The sequence below is a fragment of the Polistes canadensis genome, unplaced genomic scaffold (genome assembly GCF_001313835.1).
Source record: "Polistes canadensis isolate GaletaPanama2010 unplaced genomic scaffold, ASM131383v1 scaffold_41, whole genome shotgun sequence".
Lineage (NCBI taxonomy): Eukaryota > Metazoa > Arthropoda > Insecta > Hymenoptera > Vespidae > Polistes > Polistes canadensis.
Window position 1 is genome coordinate 552017 of NW_014569588.1, and position 23325 is coordinate 575341.

Below are 23325 nucleotides of genomic sequence, written 5' to 3' on the forward strand. Positions count from 1 at the left end.
AATAGACGTTTCTAGAAAAGGTAAAAACGACCTTCTTATAAGTATAAATAGGTATTTATAGGATAAGCGAAGATGTTTTTCTGTTAGTACAATATAAGAAATGTCATTCCCTGTTATTGTGGTATGAAGAAATGAGAAAGTGTGTGTGTACTAGTATGTGTGATAAGTATGTACATACTCGTGGCGTACGTGATATTAAACATGCCGATCATGAAATCCATTGCTACCCGCGATGATGTGAAGTGGAAATTTCTACCGAAAGGGTAGTTTAAGGTGAAGTACGCCCGAAGGAAAGGGACGATAAGCCGTAAGGGAAAATAATATCCATAAATACGTAATGAGAAGACAAAACGAACAGTTACGAATATTATAGTTAAGAAGAAGTAAAGAAGATACGTTATGTTACGCGAAGAAGTTATGTTACGAAGTGATGCTAAGAAGTCAAGAAAAGAAGTTAGATTACTTTGTTAAACTAAAGAGTTACGCTATAAAGATACATAAAGAAGTTGCTTACTAATTTAGAAGCTAAGTAACAAAACAATTGTAAGTTAATTACAGACACTTACTATTCTATCCTATTAATTAATTATATATATATTGCCTTATAGATATATTTACTATATTCTTTTCTATACTTTCTAAGGAAAGTTAATAAACATTTATTAAATAAACTATCAAAGATTGATTAAAATTAAAAAAATCTAACATATCTTACATCGATCCATACATTATCTTGTCGATAAAAGAGTCATTTTTAAACGTACCCAAATCATGATGGTTAAAGTTCAAGGTCCCACGAGTTTTCGGTTGCATCTGCCTAACGAGCATCGTAATGCTCCTGCGTAATTTTAATCGAATGATTACATAGGAGCCGTTCAGATAAAGTGCCCGGCCATTACAGGATCAAATGAAATTGCCAACGTATTTCGTCTGACGCGTAACCTGCACTTATGCTATTTTCATGAATTAGCGATAATCGAGTGTTATCGTAATGGTTAGCGTACTCGAACGATATTTCGACTACTTTTGGCGTACGTGGGCGTACCGAGTTTATATTCCTACAGTACACACCTGCTGCTGTTCCGTTTTATTTACGATCAAAGAAAAAATGTTTTAACATGTCCAACGAACGCAACTCAAATTATTAAATTGTTTGATATTTTACGATCACGAAGAGAGCGGATAATTAAGTCACGTTGATTACGAAAGAAATCGTTTCTTTTATAGAAAATCTATTAAGTATTTTATTATAAATTAAATATTGTCATACTCGGATAGATTAATTAAAATTACACTTAACACTTATGATAAAAATTACTCAAGAGTGATTATTTTATAGGAGTGGTTATTAAAATGGAACAAATTCACACCACAGATATTTCTAGAATATTCAAGGATACTTTTCGTACACTTACTACAGTAATAGTATATTTTATATTCCTAATATATCAAAGTAAAGTACAAGCTGTCCACAAATATTATAGTATCCAAAACCGGTGTTTCTACTCTATATAAAGGAAGATGAGAACGCTCAGCATGCGTTCCTCATCCAGACTAGGAACGGATAAGTCAACTCTTTCGTGAACTGGTGGTAATGTAAAGGTTGGTTAGAAGGATTATGCGTCATACATGCTAACTGACTGTGCATGCTAACGCAACCCCTTCTCATTAGAAACTCGTAAAACTCCCTTTATATTTCTCTTTTTTACTTGTTCGTTTGTTCGCCCACTGGTACATGCCACTTGCGGCAGAGTGCTCGAAGAGATAAAAAGAGAAAAAGATAAAACGAAAAAAAGAAAAAAAGAAAGAGGGACGATGAGATAGAGATAGAGAGAGAGAGAGAGAGAGAGAGAACAGAATAGATGATTCCTTAAGAGGAAAGAAGAAGAGAAGAAGAAAGAAGGAAAAGGAGAAGGAGATGAAGGTGGAGGACGTGGAAACCAGTTCCTTGGGCGTTGCTTCGCGCTAGAAGGAACGCTTTCTTTCCCACGTGGAAACGCCAACCGTACTGTTACGTACACCTGCAACTCACGACCCTTTCACACCAAACGAGTCGAGCACTGTCCGAGGAATGTCTGCTCACCGATATTTCTATTTCAAGGGCGCGTGAATGGTGATTAATATTCAGTTTAGTTCCGACCGTTCAAGGATTCGGAAGACAATCCTTCGAAATCCGTTCACTTCCTTCGACAATTTTTTACTTTCCTTTTATCGTTCTGATTGTAAACGGGACATGGTCTAGGGGGAAAAAAAAAAAAGAAAAAAGGAAAAACAAACAAAAAGAAATAAACGAAGAAAACGTGTAAAAGAGAATGTCTTGTCTTTGAAAGATTTTTCTTTCTTACACAATTTAGCTGTAGAACACGACATCGGATCGGGATCTACTTACTCCTTTTTCCAAGAAGAGACGAGAGAGCCGAGAACCGACGCGAGTTGCGTTAGGAATCCGTTCGATGGATTTGAGATTCGTGTTGCGACGAAGGGAAGTTGCGTCACGTAGAAAGTCAACGAGGACGGGTTCGCTCGTTTAGCTACGCACATTGTTACGTTAGTAGATCGTACGATCGTAAAAGACTTTGTTGGTATTTCTCTGAAAGAAGTAGAACGAGAGGTGGCGTTTCGTAGTTCGATGCTTCGTTCACCTTAGACGGCAATTCGATATCCACGGCCGCTCCTTTTCGACGTTTTGCATCGTAAAAGAAACTCTGGTAGGGGAAGGAGACATAGAAAAAGAGAGAAAGAAAAACAAAAAAGAGAGAGAGAGGGAGGTAGAAGGAATATAGCGCCAGGTTCGTTAACCCATCGTATAGACGTCGTTGCAGAAATGCAATTCGCCAGCTGACGATGCGCTTAACTGCAGTGAACCGAGCACGCCTCGAGAGAATAAAGAAAGAAGGAAGGGAGACAAGAACGAACAAGGTAGAGATAGATAGGTTTTGCTATGGTATAGAAAGAGAGAGAGGGAGAGAAAGAGAGATGAATGGCGATGGTATTGCCTTCCGATTTTTAATTTCTAATTATCGCGTAATGACCCCACACTCTCTGTCTCGAAGTGCCGAGCGTGCAGCAAACCTTATGTCTCGATAGAGTGCACGGCCGAGCCTTTAGTTATGGGTTGCGATAATTGCCAATTTCCATGGGCTCTCCTATCTAGCCTTCGATAGATGTAAGTCTTCGTTCTAGCTTTCTCTAGGCTACATTTACAAAACCGATCGTTCTCGATCGATTTTATGAAGGGTCAAAAAGAATTAGTGTTAGTTAGCTACTTACACCTGTGTCAATACGATGCACCATAGATCGATGATAGAGAGAAAATATATGTGTATGTATGTGTGTCTGGAAAACGGTAGTCTTTTTCTTAAATATTTCTCTCTCTCTCTCTCTCTCTTTCTTTCTGCCTCACGTTCCTTTGTCGACTAAAATGAACGTGAGTAAATATATAATACGTGTACGTTATTCGAACGTTTTTCTTTTATCGTCACCGTTGAATACCACGCAACGGACCATAACGTTCTATGGAAAGTCAGGTAGTCTAGGTAGAAACGGTTTTGGGATCGCGTCGAGCTTAAGATCAGGTTCGATTCGTAGAGAATAATGAGAGAGAGATGAAGAGGTGGGGTAGGGGCAACGAGAATCGAGGCCGTACTTCTTGAGATCGATCGTCGATCACAAAGAGATTCCTTTTCGAGAGAGATCACCTGCCCCATATGCACTGTCATTCTCGACGACAGGTATCGCACCTGTAATACACCTGCACGCTTCGACTACCGATTTAGAAAGAAATTTACTAGCACGCCCGACGATTATCGGATATTCATCTGTACTTTATCGCACAGCTGAACTTCGTTATGCGGGTATACAGCGTATAGGAAAGAGGAGGAGAAGAAAAAGCAAGGGCCTTTTTTTCGAAAAGCTTCGTGTAAGATCGTTTTCAAGAAGGCATATATTATCACGTATTTCGAGTTACCGCTGCGATCTCAAGAACCGATAGAGTGATATCCGATAGTCGATTAATCGATCGATTATGCTATAATTATACCGTTGAATATAAAGCGATTATTATGCAACGTCATACATATATACATATGTATATATCGTGACAAGATCGGTAGCGATATAGAAGAGATGTTCAGAAAAATAACACGAAGGCGAACATAAGATCTTTATATTTGTTTTCCTTAAACCCTTTTGTCTGTTTTCTTTTTGTACCGTCTTTTTCTGTATTTTAAGTAAATTTTGCTGAATTTATTCCTCCCTTGGAAGGCCGAAAGGCAACAAGATCGAACGAGGAAACATGGGAGCGCGTTAAATAATATTCTCGATCGTTTCAATATAGGTATACCTTAACGCGTGTTAGTCGGTATCTCGACAAGGATCGGAAAGGTAGCGAGAAGAAATAAAAGAGTGGCCGTTTATATCGGCATGGAATATCGTTTGGAATCGTTCATTCGATCGCTCGTGCTCGCGCACGCGCATTCCCTTGAATATCTACGAGGATGTTTAACGCGGCTAGACACGAGCTAGCTGTATCGAGGATACACGTTTAAACGTTCGCTTCATCTAGGAGGGAACTTGCTTCGAAAGGAGAAGTTACTTAGCCGCAAAAAGCCGTCCTTAGAAGCCGACGGCCGTTGCTAATTATCGATCATTATTTGCACCACGAGCGAGTAATTGGGATTTATGCTTGGCGTGATAAAAACGAATGGCCGAGGAAGAAGAAGGAGAAGGAAAAAGAGAATAGGTGAATGTTAAGAGGTAGTCAAATGGGACTTTTATAAACCACACTATAGTCTCTACTTAATTGTTATTTACGTCAAACTATCACGCAAATTCTTCGACGTCGTAGAGAGTTTGTTGGAAAAAGAAGAAAAAGTAGAATAGAAAAAAGAAAAAAAAAGATAAGGATTGTCTGTGACGTCCGTTCGACTGATTTACAGGACCAATTTGTGACAATTATCATCGCTAGAAGTTTAACTATCGTGAGGGAAGAAGCGTATAAGTTAACGTTGATACTAAATCACTTTTAGAAGGTTTGAAGTAAAGACGGTAAAATAGCGCGAAGTCGCGCGTTCGCACCTTACGCATTTTTACTTCGTCGCATCGACGGACGGAATGCCGGAAGTTTCGAATAGTCGTATCCAACGACATAAAAGCCGGAGGGGCACTACACGAGCGATCCGTCGAGCAATAAAATCGGCGACAAGCCGTGAATTCGTGACACGACGCTCATAAACGGATTTATGCGCGCGTTCGAGAGGAATGAGTGACGACGAACTTGCGAACTATGCGTACCTATATGTTAATGCCTTTCTACTATATACATATATACATAGGTAAGTACATATATATATCTATGTGGGATATGTTTCTACATGCGATAATCTACCAACGACCACTCGCAAAACCGCGAGATCGTTGAATGGCCAATAGTCGTGTCGTTATGCGTAAAACCGTACTTATTCCTGTTAAATAATTTCTATCTAACATTTTTTAACACTCAACCTAGGAGAGATAGGATAACATTATTATGTATAAATATAAATATTTTGATAAGATATACTATATAAAGTAATATAACTTTATACAATAGGTCACAAAAGTATTCGTATCCGATTACACCGTAAACTTAAATCAATTGATATTTGCTGATAATGCAAAATTTCTAAATTCTTATATAGAGAAATCTATCTTAGGATTATTATATTTAATTTTACTAAATACTAAATGACAATAGATTACTTTCTTTTATTTTCATATAGGTATAATGTTATTCAAAAGTAATATTTTTTGTCGTGCTGATCTCTGTTATGTTTACGTTATGTCTTAAGCCGCACAATTTATTTCTTCTTCGTTTAGTTTTTTCCTATCAATCGAACTATGAGAAACAGCTGAATATTATACACGACGATTTCCAAATCATTACCATTCGGACAGAAAGGTGATATAGAAAAGATTAATTGAATGCAGTTGCTTCCATGATTACCTAAAAATTGATGGTAGCAGAAGGTTTTTAAATTAAATATTTTGAAATACAATTTCCACTAACACGGTACCATAAACAATGGTACTCCTTTCATTCGACTTACTTTTACAAATAAAATAAACTTCTGCCTCTTGTATGTAAATATATTATATATTATAAAGGATTTATCCTATTTCGAACTTTTTCATCTTTCTTTTATCTCGAAACGTATCTTTTCCGAGCCGATCTCTTCGTCGGATTTTCGCCTTTCGGAAGGTTCCTTGAACGATATCGTTCATTGGAGAGATTGGAAGGAAAAAAAGGACGCGCAAATAGAATGTGTATGTGTGTGTGTGTATATGTGTGTGCAAGAGTGAAAAAGAAAAAGAAACAGGAAGGAAAAGCAAAGAGTACCGGCACAAAGCAAAACCTTTAAAGGAAAATGCATCGCGATAGAAAATCTCCGATCGTCGAATGCAACCGCCTAATCAGTCTCCAATCGACAGGATTGACTCAGTTCCTTGAAACTCGCTTTCCGATTTCTTCGTTTTCTTTACTATTCCTGTCTTTCTTGGCATAGAAATCTCGAAAGAGATAGGAGTTCACGCGAATTCGATGCTTGAAACTACGATTTTCTCATGGCTCATAGATAAGTAAGCATATAAGAGAAACAACGTATGAGAGTATCGCAAGGATAATCGTGTTTTTCTCGTCGATGAAATACACGAATAAGAAGAATAAAAGTCTATCAATGGAAACGTACGGTTTTATTTAAGAAGCATGCGAGAGAACGTATCTTTTAATCATTTTAACTTACCTTCCTGTCTTCTCTCCGTCGTAGTCCTTTAGATTGTGATGATTTTGGAGATGGTTAAAAAGCTTTTCCAATTCCTCGAGTTGTTCGCTTCTTGCCTGAGTAATCTCTTTCAAAATCTGTGAAAAGAGAAAAAAGTATAGATAAAAATAGGAAAAAAGCACGAATATCAATGTTATATTGTTATCGTTAATATCTTGTCATTAGATTTGCAATATTCATTATTAGAGTTGTTCTATCGTAGACAAGTTTTCAACGCCTTTTGTTGAAACAACTTGAACATTCGCATTTCGATTATCGATAAAGCAATATCGTAAATCTAATTTATTAGAATACCTATGCGTGGAATCCAAACAGTTAGGTATGTTCTTTATCGTGAACAAAAAATCTGTTGAAATGCCGTTACCTTTGGAAATCGAGCTGGCCTATCGTAAAATCTTACTTCTCGGGAGAGATTTTTGCATTCGCGGGAAAAAGCAAGCCGCGAAAAGAAGTTAAAGGAAACGAGCGGGACGTCGTTAGAACTACGGCCCGAAACAAATCTAGCACGTAATGTTTCCGCCGTAATGGCGTTCCTAGAAACGATTCGAGCGTAACCTCTCACCTCCATACGTCACGTTCACGAAGGGTGCTCTTTTGAAGGTGCGAGCAGTCGTTTGCGCGTCGCCGGAACAACGAGGAGTTATTTTCTTTCTTCTACACGCGAGACTCTCATCCTCCGAAAAATCTTTCTTCCATTCATTGTTACTTATTTCAATGGACGTTCGCGTTTTTCTCTTAACTTTTACCTTTCCTCGAATTTGTTTCTCTTACCAAGCAGTTTGATTTTCTTAGCCCTATCATGACTAAAATTTCATTTTAATCGAATTTTCTTTTCCATTACTTAAATCGTTTTCATCTAATAATAATAGATCGCATTTGTTTTCCATTACTTATTTGTAAAATAAATAATAAGCAAGTGAAATTTCATTTATAATAGCGTTAACGCGTAATATTTTATTTCTTTTAAGTTACGGTTTCAAAGAGTTTCCTGAGAACTTATAGGAGCGAAAAAAATAACTTGTAGTTATCCTGAGAAAGTATTCGTAAATATAGACTAGGTGAGATGTTAAAAGACAACTATTTATTTCGACGTTATTGTAGTTTGAAAAGTTAGTAATTTACTTAGTACATTGTCGAGCGTTTATAAACAAATCTTTTTCACTTTCTCAATTTCTGAAACAATTCAACTGCTCCACGTTAGAGAGTTCTTTGAACTCTATCGACAAAATCGTTGACGATAGAGATCGTATCAAGATCGTAACTGGGGAAACGTGTGAAAATGTGACCGGCTTTCGATTCTCGGCTCTTCGCTCGATTTATTTGGGCTTTCGCACAGTTTTCGCATCGGACGGCGAATCGATGCCGATAAATTTACGTATCAAGTTTCAATCGTGACCGTGTACCGCGAAATAGACGATCGAGAGAATCGAGAGAAAGAGAAAGAGAGGTGGTGTAGCAAAGGGTAAAAAAAGAAAAAAAGGAAAAAAGAAAAAAAGAAAAAAAAAGAAAAAAAGAGGTAAAATAGAGAATGGGAGAAAAAAATCCGTCCTGGCCTCGAAAATAAAATCGGTTTTCCGATAACTCGTTATTTGCTCGCACAAGTGGCTCGCTGACTGGGCGAGCACGTCGGAAGCGGTTTTCGCGTGTAATATTATCGAGTTATCGGGAGGATAGAGAAGGCCATTGATCGCTGCTGCCGTTGCTGGAGCCAAACAAACGGAGCCGAGAGGAGGAGGGACGAGAGCGCGCATTGCGCGAGCACAATATATCCGCGTGATTACAATATGTCGGAGCTCGAGAGACCAATATCAACTTGAAGTCGGCTCAGCCAATGCTAATAATCTCCATTGTTGGTGCCTCCACTCGAATACCTTACGATTGGATACATCTTGTTTCGAAATTTCGAATTGCCTCGCTCGTGTTCGTCGTCGGTATTTCTCATCTTGTCTCTCCTTTTGCTTCGCCGTAAAAGAAAAAGAAAATTTATTTTCTAAGCTGGCACGATCGAAATTATACTTTAGAACGAAAAATAATGGCATAAATATGGGAACTATGATAAAAAGAATTCTTAAGCTTCTTTTATGAGATGCGTGCTTGGCGTATCAAACGTATATTTTAATTGCACTCGTTGACGTATAATTGTTGAAAAGAATAACAGTAAAATGTGAGTTAAGATTGGATTAGTCATGTAAAGTAGTCAATTTGCATCTTTGGGAACGTCATTATCTACGTAGCAACAAAACCGTTCGATTATAATTTCCCAAGGATTGTTGTCCCAATATCAGTAGGTGTTACCGGATGTTTAAAAGAGAAGATGGAATAGCGCAGATTGTTCTACCTACAATGAAAGAAATAAAACCTGTTTACGTCGCTGTTTTTGTTGCTTGCTATAGCAGCAACCTGAAGTAGCTGTTTGAAGCAGCAGCCTGAAGCAGTAACATTAGCATGAGCAGGCAGGCACTCATGGAGAATCGCCTTTCACACATCTCACACGAAAGAGACGACGCAGCTCGATTCTCTTTCAAAACAATTACGCGTTCTTTGGCGCCTGTTCTCCCACGTCAGTTTTATCCTCGCCGTCATCGTCATCGTCGTCATCATCGCCATCGATCTCAACGTTCCATAGTACATGCCCATACGTGCATGCCTACACTTTTTTCGTTAGCGTAAAAGAAAAGTAGGACAAAAATGAACTCTAACGTACACTTTCTTTTTCTTTTGTTCATACGTCTCTTTTTTTGTTCTTTTCTTAAAGTACAGTTATTATCGATTACGTCGTCAAGAAATTTCGTAGAAAATTGAATACCTAGTCCCGCGGAAGTTGTAATCATTTAATTAATTTTAATCTTTCTTAAAAAGAATTAATAAAAAATAAATGAATTATTCTATGTAACCTCTTCCAACTAATACAATGTCAGAGATAATACCTACTTCCGCGATAACATTAATTATAGGGAGGAGCAATGTTCGTTCTTATAATTACAGTACTAAAAGTACATTGTGTAGAATCAAGAGAATAACGCAAGTGATTAACACGTCGATCCGAGTATCGACTGAAGAACCGATAACCTTAAAAAAGGATTCCGTCAATCCTTATATAAATCGCAAATAATCATGTTGATATTTTATCCATAGTTCGATATGCACTATATGAATAAGACTTGCGAAGAATTTTCTAAATATTATATAAAAAGTCGTTAGAAAAAAAGAAATCTATTCGTACGTCGTATTAAACGCATACGTATAAACTACTAGATATTATTAATATTAAATGAATTTTTCTTATCTCGTTTCAGATAGGTATCGAGATTGGGAGATCGATGTGGCGCCGAATTCTTTCTTCGCACGCACGAGTAAGTGTTGCAACGTAATACGTTTCTCATAGGGGTTTCGAGATACCTCGATAGATTTGGAATTCGTTTGCCAGGACGAGTGCATGTAAGCATCGACTACCGAGAAGTTTCGCAATCATTTCTGGCGAATCGAAAAACTCTCACGACGATTTCCTATTCAACATTTTTTCCATGCGAGTAACGAACGAACGAACGAACGACCGAACATACTAACGTATAGATGTATATGTACGTAGGTACATACGTAGAAACAATCGTACCGTTAGAGGTCGGAGATCGTTTCTGGCATGACCTACCCTTGCTTGCTTGCCCCCGTTGCTATTGTCATTTCTCATTCATTTGCAAGTAGCCATATCGCGATTTACGATCCCTCTGTTGGTGACTTTTGCACGTTGTTCGATTCCGTAAGAGGAGAAGGAGGAGTAGAAAGAAGAGAAGGAAGGAGAGGAGGAGGAGAGGAAACACTTTGGCATGCGAAAGAGGTTTCGAAGAAGCGTGCTTTGGAAACCCTATAAATCTTTGTCATATGTCATATACGTCTATAAACCAAAACGAAAAAATATATAGACGCCATCTATAAATTTATTATCATCATATTTCTAATAGAAAACGTCGAGGTTGCTCGGACTTTGGTACTCGAACATTGCGGTGTTTAAATTTGACGTTTAATAGATTTCAACTTGTCAAAAATAAAAAAGAAAGGTTACTTTTGAATTATCGAATAAGAATTTAAACGTTTTATTACTTTTACGTCGATGCTATTTCATCATACGCTTGATGCTTAGATATTTACATATTTCGAGATTTGAGTTACCAAAATGAAGAAGAAGAAAAAGAAGAAGAAGTAGAAGAGATCTGGAGAGAAGATCTTTACGAGTTACAACGACGTAAATCTGTAAAGTACGTACAATGAATTAACGCGATGCGACGTGACGCGACGCGTTGCACGTGTCCAATCATTTTATAATAAGAAGATGACACGCAGTAGAAAGACAAGACAGTACTCGAAGAAAATGGTCGAGGTATTGTATGAAGCACGAGGTAGCGTACTTTTCAAAGGTGTTCTTGACTTACGAGATTTATCAGATAAACGATTCGTAGGTTCTTTGCACTCGACGAGATAGCTTACACCTTACTTTCTCTTTTCCTTTTCTGTTAACCCTCTTCCTCCCCCCTTCCCCCTCCCTTCGACCCTTCTTTTTCTCTCTTTCTCTCAGTTGATGTTTCAAAGAAAAAGATAAAGAAGTAGAAGATGAGAAGGAACAAGAGGAAGAGAAAAGTGAATTATAAGTGGACGACTTATATTCGAGTAACCGTGGGTAGACTTAGTAAATCGTTCACTTAAATCAGTCATCACTAATTTTCATTGCATGAAGATAAAGGCACGTGCCGGAACAAAACGTTGCAGGTCATTCAAGATCGGATCGCGTTTCACGTAGGGAGAGAGTCTCTTAAATAGGAAATAGATTTTCCTTTATAGTTAATAATAAATATGTTGAGAGAAAAGTGGATTGGTCAGCGGACCAAAACCATAGACGGTTATTCGTATTTCATAAGATATACAATTCTTGGTCGCGATTATCGCGTTGTCGCGAGGTATCGATAAACCGCACTGTTTTACGATGCAAAAAAGATCGAATGAAACGAGCACGTTTCAGTCGGTCGTTCAATTTCAACGTTGCAATGAGTTTTGCGGACTTTGGTCTAGCTCATCAGAGAGAAAGAGAGAATCGCTTCGGGTACGTAACTCAGTCGCATACTTATAATACACGTTACTCATAAATCACTATGGAATTACTCGTTGTGCTAATATGGAAGATAACTAATTAAGAGCAAGAGATACCGCGAGCAGTAGAGATTCTAATTTAATGATCAAACGCCGACCGAATATAACGGGTACGGTGATTCCGCGAGATCGTATATTACGACGATCCCAGAAGATTAAATCAATCGGGCGTCAAGCCCTCCCCCTCGACAAAGATAAATACAGAATAGTCTATCTATACGTTTCTACATATAATATCATAATAATTAATATTTCTCTACATATAAAATTGAATAAAAAATCCTTAGACGTAAGTATGTTACATTATTTATCCATGTATTATATATAAAACGTACTTAAATATTTGATATTTCTCGAAATTTTAAAAATTAATCCGATCTGTGTATTTATAACTAAAATAAATAGAGTTTTATTCAATTAAATGATAGACAATTTTCAGATTACGAATAATATAATATAAATTACAGTCTTTTCTCTTAAACGAAGTATTTATCTTAACATCCAAGTGATTTTAGTTACATGGACCACCTCATGTTATCTCTCTTAACAGTTTCAGTCGGCGAGTAGCCGATAGCGAACGTAAGATACAACGCTTATCGATGAAATAAACGACTAGATAAGAGAGTGCACTGTTTCGTTAATCGATTCTCGAAAGGGATTATCCACGCCGTGTTGTGTGTTTAATTAGCCGTGTAAAGCGAGGTGTGCTTGAAGAGGGAGAGAAAATCGTATTAATTAAGCATATCAACGTGATCTCGGAGATATTTCAAAATTACAATACATATCAAGTTTCGATGTCTCTCAATCATTTTGACTGTACGAATGCGAAAAAAGAATTTTTCTATTGAAAAATGAATAGAAAATAAGACGACGACGACAGATTGAGTGACGAAGATAAGAAAACAAGATATCGATAATTGACTCGTTTCAATATTACCGAAAGAATAGAAACTCCCTTTCTCTCTTTCGTCCTTCATCTTATCTCCCTTTCTCTACACTCTCTTTTTTTCAACTAGCCTGTAAGATGGAATTCCGTCGTGGCATATTCGTAATATGGCACGTTCGTTTATCCTACTCGCGATCGGCCTACACACGGCCAGAATACACCGGCATAATGTGATTATGCTAATGTGGAAGACCCCTCTCTATTCGATTATCTTCGAGTCACGCCGTGATTAGAAATAATTATTGGAAATAACCCATCGATCTTGGCGTGCTGTAAAGTGCGTCACGTTGTACTTAACTAGCATTGCCGCTACTCTAATACCCTTATTATCTATCTATCTATACTTTATTCTTTTAAAGTTGCACGAAGGGCAACGAAGAAAACGGAAATAACGCGATTAGAGGGAAGTTCTTCTTGTTGATGAGAAAGCAGGATTATATAAGAAAAACATAATCTTAAAATCCAAGAGTTTTACCGATACTTTTGCTAAGTTTGAATTATCTTAATATTATTTTTAATGTCATGGTAATTAGATATCATTCACTATAATAGTCTAAAGATTAGATTAGTTTTAAAACTTAACATGTACTTTAAATAGCACAGAACAACTCGATTTTGTAATCTGAATCCTTCGAGGGATACCGTTTGGTTAAAAGATAGAGAAAAAAAAGTTAGTCAAGGAGGGTTGCCGCTTTCGCTCGTTAATCGTGCGTCAACGTTTTAAGCTCGTACTAATTCGCTCGGCAATCCTATGAAATTAATGATTACAACGAACTAACCAACCATGATAAGTTAAACTTTCCTTAATAAATTTGAAGCGAACGAAAGGCTATCGATATAGGTACGCAAGTTTAAATGTTTTCTCTTGTTTTTCTTTGAATCTTTTTCTAATCGATTTAAAAATCGAACGACAAGGAACGAACTTTCGAATGTTAAATAAATTTTGTCTAAACGCGATTAGAAAAACATTTTATGTTGGTAGTCGCGTTGAAAGAATCTCACGACGAGGATCGATATTGATAACGATTAAAATTGATTTCTTATTAATTAGAAAAACAGTGCGTGTTATATACGTTGACTTAAATCTTCAATCGATTTAAAATATCGTCGTCTAAAAAAGATATGCAAAGATTCGCCGTTTATACTTCTCAGTAATTAGGCGAACTCTCGACGCTTAGATGGAGAAAGTCGACGTTCAACAAGGGCTTTGAAAATTGCGAGTGTATAAAGGTTAACTACACCGAGCAAAAGGGAGAAAGAATAAAATAGAGAAAGGCTCGTAACAGCTCATTAGCCTTATCGTTTTGTCGATCGTTTAACCTCACACCTCTCTCGAGAGACTCTTCTCCTTGGGGAACATCGATTTGAAGGTATATCGCGGCTTAATCGTGTCCTAAAGTATCTACTTAAATGTATTGGAATTTCCAAGACTTGTAATTACACGAGTACGACGATGATAATAAATGCGTAATAATCATAAACGTTCCGCGTTAGTTGAAAACCAAGTTTAATTCGATCGAGGAAAGAAAAATGATTTCTTATTGATTTTATCGATTCTCGTTTGTCGAATTATTTTAATATATCCACGAAAACGTTTTCAGAATTACAATTTCAGAAACGAATCGTTGTAAAAATTGAAGAAAAATGTATCCTCTTCTTCTTAGATCAAAGAAAACAATTATTCTTTTTTTTTTTTTGAATTGTTTTTTTTGAATTTGATAAATCAAAGATCGAGAAGAAATGAGAATCGATACTACGAACAGAAAAAGGATCGATCTTGTGTCTAATAAACATAGCTTCCCGCGACGTAAGACAATAAATTCTGCAAACGAGTGCCTAGCTCGAGCGAAAGGTCGCTGTGAGGAACGACCGTCGCTATTCCTTCACTTGATTTATATACCTAGAAGAGATCGTGAAGATCGTTCGGAACGAGAGTCAAGAGACAAGTAGAATAAATGCCAAGATCGGCAGAGGATCATCCGTGGAAATTTGTATCAACGTTCGTCTCGAGACTTGCTTACTTTTTCTTATTTTACTTATTCTCTTTTTCTGCTTTTTCCTCCTCTTCGTCCATTCGAGAGTCTTATAATCGTCCACACTTACGTTTATACTTTTTCCTGTATACTCGAGTACTTGTCGCACGTATAAAATACTTTAACGCGATTGTTCTTCCCAGAAATGGGACCAATTTAATTGCGACAAAAAATAGTTCAACGCCAAGTTCCTACAATCTATATTTATGCGTTTGGACATAGCAATGGTAAACGTTGCACATTATAAACTTATTTAAACAATATATTTTGAATAAAACATTGAAACGTTTAACCGTATTAGCGCCACGCAGCGTACGTGGTGAAATATGTTGCGATGTTTGGTCATGATCGTCAATTCCCAACGCGCTCCGAATTAGCTTTGAGTGTTTAGAGTAACGCTTCTGATATGACTGATGAAACGAAGCGCAAGCGCGTCAAGCGGCATATTTTGACGAAAAAAAGGAGATAAATGAACGAAGCGCTATCGCACTGCATGGCACAATCCGACAAAGATTTTTCAAAACTCCTGGCACTAAAACGGTTAACGAGGCAATAAAAGAAACCTCGACAGAGGAAATTCGCGATTAAAGATCAATTTACAAATCAACTAATTTTAAGTCTGTTTACGTATACGAATGATATTCTAATCATAATATAACATTGTATAATTATCTTTCTTCGGATCTATCTATCTTCCACTAACTATATGTTATTTATCAATTTGTCAGTAAAAGAAAATCATTCAACGGAAGTACTCGGCGGATCATATTCAAATAGAAAACAAAATAATACGATCTACCTACGCTTTTGTGTGTGTAGTTGAGGTGGCAACCGGTAATCATTAAAAAAAATTTTTTTAAATAAAATAAAAATATAAAAAGAGAGAAACAAAAGAGACAGAATAAAACGAAAACATCGAACCGTTCAACGTGTTGAGCCGTAACGCTAGCTATAACAAGGTATCAAGTTGAAATACGATCAAGGTCGAAGTCGATTCGGTGAAACGTTTTTTCTGTTCATCGAGATGCATGCATCGTGTAGGTTCACCTGTGTTTATTAAAGCTATATATGTACGGCAACATATGTAACCATTGTATTGTATATATATAAATGTACACACATACACGTACGCACGTACACTTACATAAATACACATACATCGAGAATTAGAGCGTGAATCGTTGATTCCGCGCTACGAGTCCACTCGCGATGTAATTAGAACCTGTCGACGAGTGCAAGATACACGCTAAGTATCGATTTTTTTACTAGCCGCTAGGCAGCTAATAACCACGTTTAATTACATTCTTACCGTTCATTTAGAACGGAAATAGTGATAGGGAAGGAGAAGAAGGAGGAAGAGAGAATGGAAGAGAACGCAAGGTTCTCGGGCGGGGGGGGGGGGTAGGGGTTTCAGGTGTTTCCAGGTGTTCATATCGAAATCTAATGCAAATCGAGCGTGTCGCGCGAAATGAGACTCTCTACTTATGATCATTTTAACAAGGAAAATCAATCTTCTCGTATATTTATGAGTAGGGCGAGTAAGCCGCAAAGTTTCTCATTCGATAAATCGACCGAACGTAATTCCTTGCAATTTCAATCGCAAATGCACAACCTCTCTCTCTCTCCCTCTCTCCTTTTCTTTCTTCCTTCGTTTTTATTTTTCTTTTGATCCAAACAATTTAGTGTAGCATTATTAATTTTCATTATCGTGCTGTGTGTAGCAACATCGTGACACGTTGTTTAAGATACGTGTAGCTTCGAAAGGGAACAATATGCAAAATGAAATACGACTGTTTTTTCTTTGATTTCAATTTGTCAGGAAGGTTCGACGTTTCATCCTCGCAATTAATACTTTATAAATCAATCCAGGCGAGAGGGAGAAAAATGAGAGAAAATCGAGACTAACTCTCGTCGATTGGCTGTCGTTGTCGTAGGTCTGGTGATTATTCTTGTAAGTTCCTAAGCGCAAGTAGGCTCTCCTCTTAACGAACACTCGGTTTTAAGAAGGCGGGCGCACCTAATAATACCCTTTGCGGAACCGGTCGTAATTGCTATCCTCTGCGTGGAAATGGCCATTCTCGTTCGAGATAATCGATCACAGTCGCACGATTAATAAACGATAAAGTCGCCGAGCATTGCTCGTGAGCCGCCTACCTCTCTTTCTCTTTCTTTCTTTCTTTCTTTTTTTCTTTCTTTCTGATTTTTTTCTCCTTTCTTCTTCTCTTTTTCTTTTTCTTTCAATTTTCTTTGTATTTAAGTATTTATTATAATCTCTTTGTATTTACGTATTCATTTTTATTTTTACGTAGGAATCACAGTTGTGTATTGAAGATTGAGTATTAAAAAAAAATTGAACATAAAAATTGAACAAATGAATTTATCTTAATATATGTTAATCATACAATCATATATTGCAAATAATTCGAGATTAATTATGACAGTGTAATTATTATTAAAAATATTAACCTCTGGAGGATTATCATTACGAAACGAGTAAGAACTCGGTCTTTCCACGAATATAATCGATCAATGTCGTAGCGTTAATAAGCTTTGATGTCGCTACGTTTTCTGCTTAACGTACATAGATACGCGGTTAAACGGATTCGCGATATCCGATAGCGAGTACAAATCTACTAGCTCGCGTTCTCCATGAGCGGACGAACAACTCTGATAAATATTGAATTAAGTCGAGTTCACCGGGAGGTTTCTTAGGTGATTTACCATGAGCTCAAGTTAAATCGAACCGTTCGTGAGAGCTTAAATCGTATTGCGTGTAACGGAAAATATTTCTGATTAATTTATTAAAATAAAAACGGTAGCGGAAAAACCATACTCTTCTAACATATTATTCCACATAAAATGTTGAAGAAAAATATTTACTAAAAGATAAATAGATGATAAAACATATATAGAAAAAAAAATCCAACTAATTAACGAAAAATAAGTTAAGTAGGTAAAAGTATAGGAAATTATGAACATAAATATTAAAATAAATTATTGAAAATAGAGAGATAAAAAAGGAAAAGAAAAAGATAGATTAAGAGTTAAAGAAGGATTCAAGAAAAGTGAAGAAATCGTTCGAAAAGGGTAAGGTAAAGGAAGAAGTGAGAAACACAGATAAAGAAAAGTAAAGGACAAAGTTGTGGCTAGAAAGTATAACGAGTATAGAATAATGGGAGGGTTAGAGAGAGGAGAAGAAGGGGAGAAAGAGAGAAAGAGAGAGAGTCGTTTATATGCATTCGTGTAACACTTTAACTATGAAGCGGTTGCACAAGTGGGAACGCGACCCCCATAAAGCACCGTCGACCTCGCTCGTTTCCATGGTGAGAGGAGAGGGCTCCTTATTACCGGCCGGCTCTTAACTTGCTAAGAAAAGCAAGAAGCTACGAGCACGTCGACATCGGCGTGCCAATGTAATCGAAAGATTGATAAATCTTAAAAAGAAATCGCCACGGAACGAGACGACCGACGAACTGATCGTGCGCCACTCCTGAGGAGGGACGATAAATAAGAGCTCGTTCTCTATGAGGGTGTGTCGAATATCTCGCATAGCGATACTAGACTTTGCGCGAGTTCGCATAGCCGAATACATATTGTGTGAACTAATCTTACGCACATATCTTTGTGAAAACGCCTACGAATTTGTATGTATTATATTGAAAACTTTAGATTAGAATTACTACGTTTTTCGATAATTATCGAAATATATTCAAAATACAATTTAAAGTAGATTAAATATTATAACTTTTTAAAAGTATAAAGTAATATTTTAATGTTTGCCTCATAAATACAAGGAATTGTTGTAAAGTGTCATCGAAAAAATATATACCGGTGTAATATTCATCGATAATGTTGAGAGGGAAAGAAGGAGAGTAGAAGAAACGATAAGAAAGTACAACATGTACATAGCGTACAGGACTGAAAAGATAAATGCACCCATTGTTCCTAATGCTAATACTTTTTTACCCTTTTCTTCTTACGCGTAGTCTATTGCTTTTCATTCGTAGCATGATACAACGTCTATGATCCTGTGTGTTTCCTCGACGAGTTAAATTACGCGACGACGATTCTATTAAAACACGATTTGTCGGTTTGACGTGGCGTACGGAATCGTTAAGTACTTTACGAGACTCGATTATTATAATGACCGCTCGTAAGAAACGTATTTCAATCTTAGAGAAAGAAATAGAGAGAAAGAGAGAGAGAGAAAGATTTAAGGTTTGCTTAGGTATAATAGAAATGTCCAAACTACGTCTCGATTTACCACGTAATTCTATTTCGAAATGACGAGATCGTTCACGAGGAATATTTGCAAAATAGTAGAACTTCCAAATGGTACTTGCAAATGACTGGAAAGTAATCGTATCTGAAAGTCTATTTAACGTGCTCATTACTTGTACCGACCGTATAAAAAGTTAGTGTACGTGTCATGAAACTATTATAACGAAATGGAAGGGAAAATCCTGTTAATTTCTTCCCCGAGATCGATTGGTTAAAAAGGTTAGACTCATTTGCAATAGTACTAAACGATATAATAATTACTTATTTTATTTCCTTACGAAATAGCGCAATTAGCAATCGAACTTATCTCTATTTCGATCGACCTCGACATCCTGCAAGAATCAACCAACGCTCAGCTTGACAAATTGTTAACTTCTTGGTTCATTATTTCTGACGATCTTCATTAAACAGTTCCATGGTTAACTTTGTAATAACTTTTATCGTGATCTCTTCTTCTTCTACTTCTTTCTCTTCTTTTCTTTTACTTCCAGTAGTTATTTATAATGTTTATTATCAGAAGGATACAAAATTTATGTATTAGCTATATTAATAATAGAAATAGTATAAGTTGCAAGGATAAGAGAAAGATCTTATCAGAAGAAACTTATCAATCTAACGTTTAATCTATAAATTAACATATTCTATGATAGTTTAACCGATGACAATTTTCTAAGATATGACATCGTTCATATTATACATAGAGTATAAATACTAACCGGGTGTAATAATATTTGAACTATTATATTTGATATGACAATTTCAATTTTCTAGTACGTGATGCATTAAACTAGTTTATCGTTATGAATCCCTCGAGCTATAATTTGTGCTGAAGTATGAATTATTCTTACATTCTGCTACCGATACAGATAAGATAATTGAAGTAAGTCGATGACGAAAGACGAGCTATGAATAAAAAGAAAAGAAAATTCATCTTCATGACGATGTTATATAAGATGATTTCATGTTAATTTAGCAGCAATTTTTTGTCAATATAGTTCTTATGTTATTAAGTTGTTTGATATGTGGTTATAAAACACATTGCATTTCGTATGCGGTTAATTCTTTTACTTATTAATATCAGTTGCTGTATCACGCTAGCCATTTTACACGGGAACAGATGGAGATATTTAAATAAATGTCAATACCTTGTGGATACGCCGTCGGCTTCTTTACGATCGGTCGTTAGAACCGATGTAACGTATGTACATCCGGCGTTTACATTTTACGACTTCTTACTTCTTCTTCATCCTCCTCGTCCTCTTCGTCGACTTCGTCGTCGCTATCATCTTCCACTTCCTCTTTTTATTCTTTTCGAACTACCAGTCCTTCTCTTCTATCGACACAACTAGCTGTGTCTTTCATTTTTCAACGTCTTCAAGATAAATACCGGATTTCGTAGAAAAAAATAATGATTAGATATTACGGGATGCACATTTTTCCCCTTTTTTCCTCTCTTTTTTCCTCTCTTTTTTCTTTCCCATTTCTATTTACGTTATTTCATATTTTCTTTTATCAGCTAAGATTATATTTCACGTTAAATATATTCTCTATTTCTCATAGCGTCATTTATTCTTGCAAGAATCCACACAAAATGAGAGAGAGAAAGAGACCGAGAGAGAGAGAGAGAGAGTATTCGATAGCAAAGCTTAATCTTGCTCATTGCATCGTTCGCAAGGCTTTTCTCGAGTCACCGTGTACTTAATGCTGAACATTTCCAATAGCAGCAAAGTTCAGATCCGTGGCGAGCGAGGTTAGCAAGAGGGATGTAATTTATGGGTCCGTACAGTAGGATATCGACGACAAAGGCACCAAGTAGTTCTTCCACTGGATTTTATGTTTCCGAATAGGCGACTTCTTTTCCTTCAAGCAGATACTCGCTTATTTGCTTTCTTGGGTAAGACCCCTCGGTCAGCTTCGGGTCTCTTCGTTGCTCAAGAAAGCATTCGAGTAATCATCACTTTTAACACTAGTTTCACAATTTTTGTCAAAGACAAAAAAAATTGTAATATATCACAATTTTTTTAAATCGAATTAAAATATAAACGAATTTCTCGTTAAACTCGTCTTACGTCAGGTTCAGAAAATATTCAAATAATTTGTTAAAGAGGCAATGCTTGTGAATATCGATCAAATAAATTATATCGGAGAAATAATGGGTGATATTACTATGTACAAGATATACCCCTTTTAACAAGGATAAGTATCATTTAAAAGGATAGATTCTTTTGGATCGAGCCATCTTCCCGAAGGCAACCCATTATGGAGTTTATCAACATCGAAAGAAGAAAAGAGAGAGAGAGTAAAAGAGAAATAGTGGGCTTCGTAGAAAAGCGAAATTGTGCAAAAGAATACCTTTATTACTCATTACTGCAGACGTAACTCATTAACGCTCTGCTACGTATTATCGCTCGTGGCTTCTGATACTTCGTTGGCCGCCCATTGCATAACTCACTAACGTCAGGATGCATACTTTTCTGTGGTAAGCTAGAAACAACCGTTCTCGTGGTTTTACCAATAAAAAAAAGAAAAAGAATGATTCACGGTATATCGATGTAATATACTAAACTCATTTACATTTTTTCCCTCTCTAATTTTCTTCTTTGCTATCTTTTTTTTTTTTTATAATCTTATAATTTGATATTAGGTATATCTTCTTCCTCATAAATGTTACACGTACGTTCTTATTACAGGAACTTAATGGTTTTTTTCCAATTCAAGGTATGAATATATCCTATTACCAATCATGGTAATTAGGAAGAAGAGTATCGAGGAAAAAGTGAATATCGTTGTTCGTTATTTATTCACTTCACTTTCTAATACGTTAATGAATATCGGTACACACAGATTACGGTTTAATTGATTCATCAACGTCGATCTATTTCTGATCTATATCATGATCATGTTAATCATGAATCACTATAAGCTAAATAAAAGGGCCATTCTAACATTCGGTTGAAAAGAAACGTAAGCGTTAGCTTGATTTTCTTGCAGTTTAATTTACGACGTTGAAACATTTGCTCGGCCGGCGTCGTTGGCTTCGACGCCGCCACATCCGCTTCCGCACTCGTCACGAGTTGCTCCTTTTTTGCCATCCTTGGAACTCGCAACATCCCCTCAGATCCCCTTCTCTTCCTTCTCTCGTCTTCTTTCCACTTTCGCTTTCGTAACCTGCAAAGTTTCTGCCATAGAGCAGAGGAGAGATGTAATGGAATTCGTTAGGAATTTAATTTCGCGCCGCAACCTTTCTCCCGACGTCGTCGTCGTCGTCGTCGTCGGCGTAATCGTCCGGACACAGCAAGAGGGAAAAATTGTCAGGATGTACAAAAGCTGTGCTGTGGTATCGTACGAGATCATACATATATACATATACATATATATATATATATATATAGATATATACCACATACGACAAAACAGCTGCCAACCTCGCTGGTACTTTCTCTTTATTTTTTCTTCTCTTCTCTTCCAGACTCCTCTTCTCTCTCTTTCTTTTTCTCTATTTGTTTTCTTCTTCTATCCTCTCTAGTCTTTTTTTTTCTCTCTCTCTCTCTCTCATTCTCATACCGTTATCCACCTGTGTAACATGGCTAGGACAACTTGTTGGCACAATTAAAAGAAAAACAGACCGAGAGGATCGCTACGTAAACGTACATTGACGAGGGGTCCCTTCTCTTCTCTTCTCTTCTCATCGTCATTTTTGTCTTGATCGTTTTTTCAAACGAGTTTTTCCATCACGTTGAGTTTTTTGAGAAAGACTAGTCCAGACCAGATCAGACCAGTACCCAAGGAAGGTTTCGTCCAACACATGTGCCAACCGTGAAATAAACATAACAAAATCGACGAACCTTCCAAAGTTTTTTTAAGGTCTTCGTTAGTTGGTTCTATTTTTTTCTTCCTCTTTTATTTTATCTTAAAAAACGTGTTAGTCAATATTAATGATAAACATTAATTTTGAAAAAGACGAAAATAATTTAACAGATGAGTCAACGCAGGAGAATTGAAGAAAGAAATAAGAAGAGGAAAAAATAGAGATAGGAAACTCAGCATCTCTCTTTCGTTCTGGAAGATCCGTTAGACCACGAGCATCCACGTATTATAGGCGTTATCC

At 36.7% G+C, this 23325-nt stretch overlaps 1 protein-coding gene across 1 annotated transcript in view; it reads right to left on the reverse strand.

The window, feature by feature from the left end:
* LOC106784821 (UPF0489 protein C5orf22 homolog) overlaps positions 1-23325 on the reverse strand; it is a 435726-nt gene that overhangs the window by 67616 nt on the left and 344785 nt on the right. The window contains exon 6 of the mRNA XM_014744760.1: positions 6780-6895. Within this exon, the coding sequence (XP_014600246.1) occupies positions 6780-6895 (116 nt within the window). The remainder of the gene's footprint in view (positions 1-6779; positions 6896-23325) is intronic.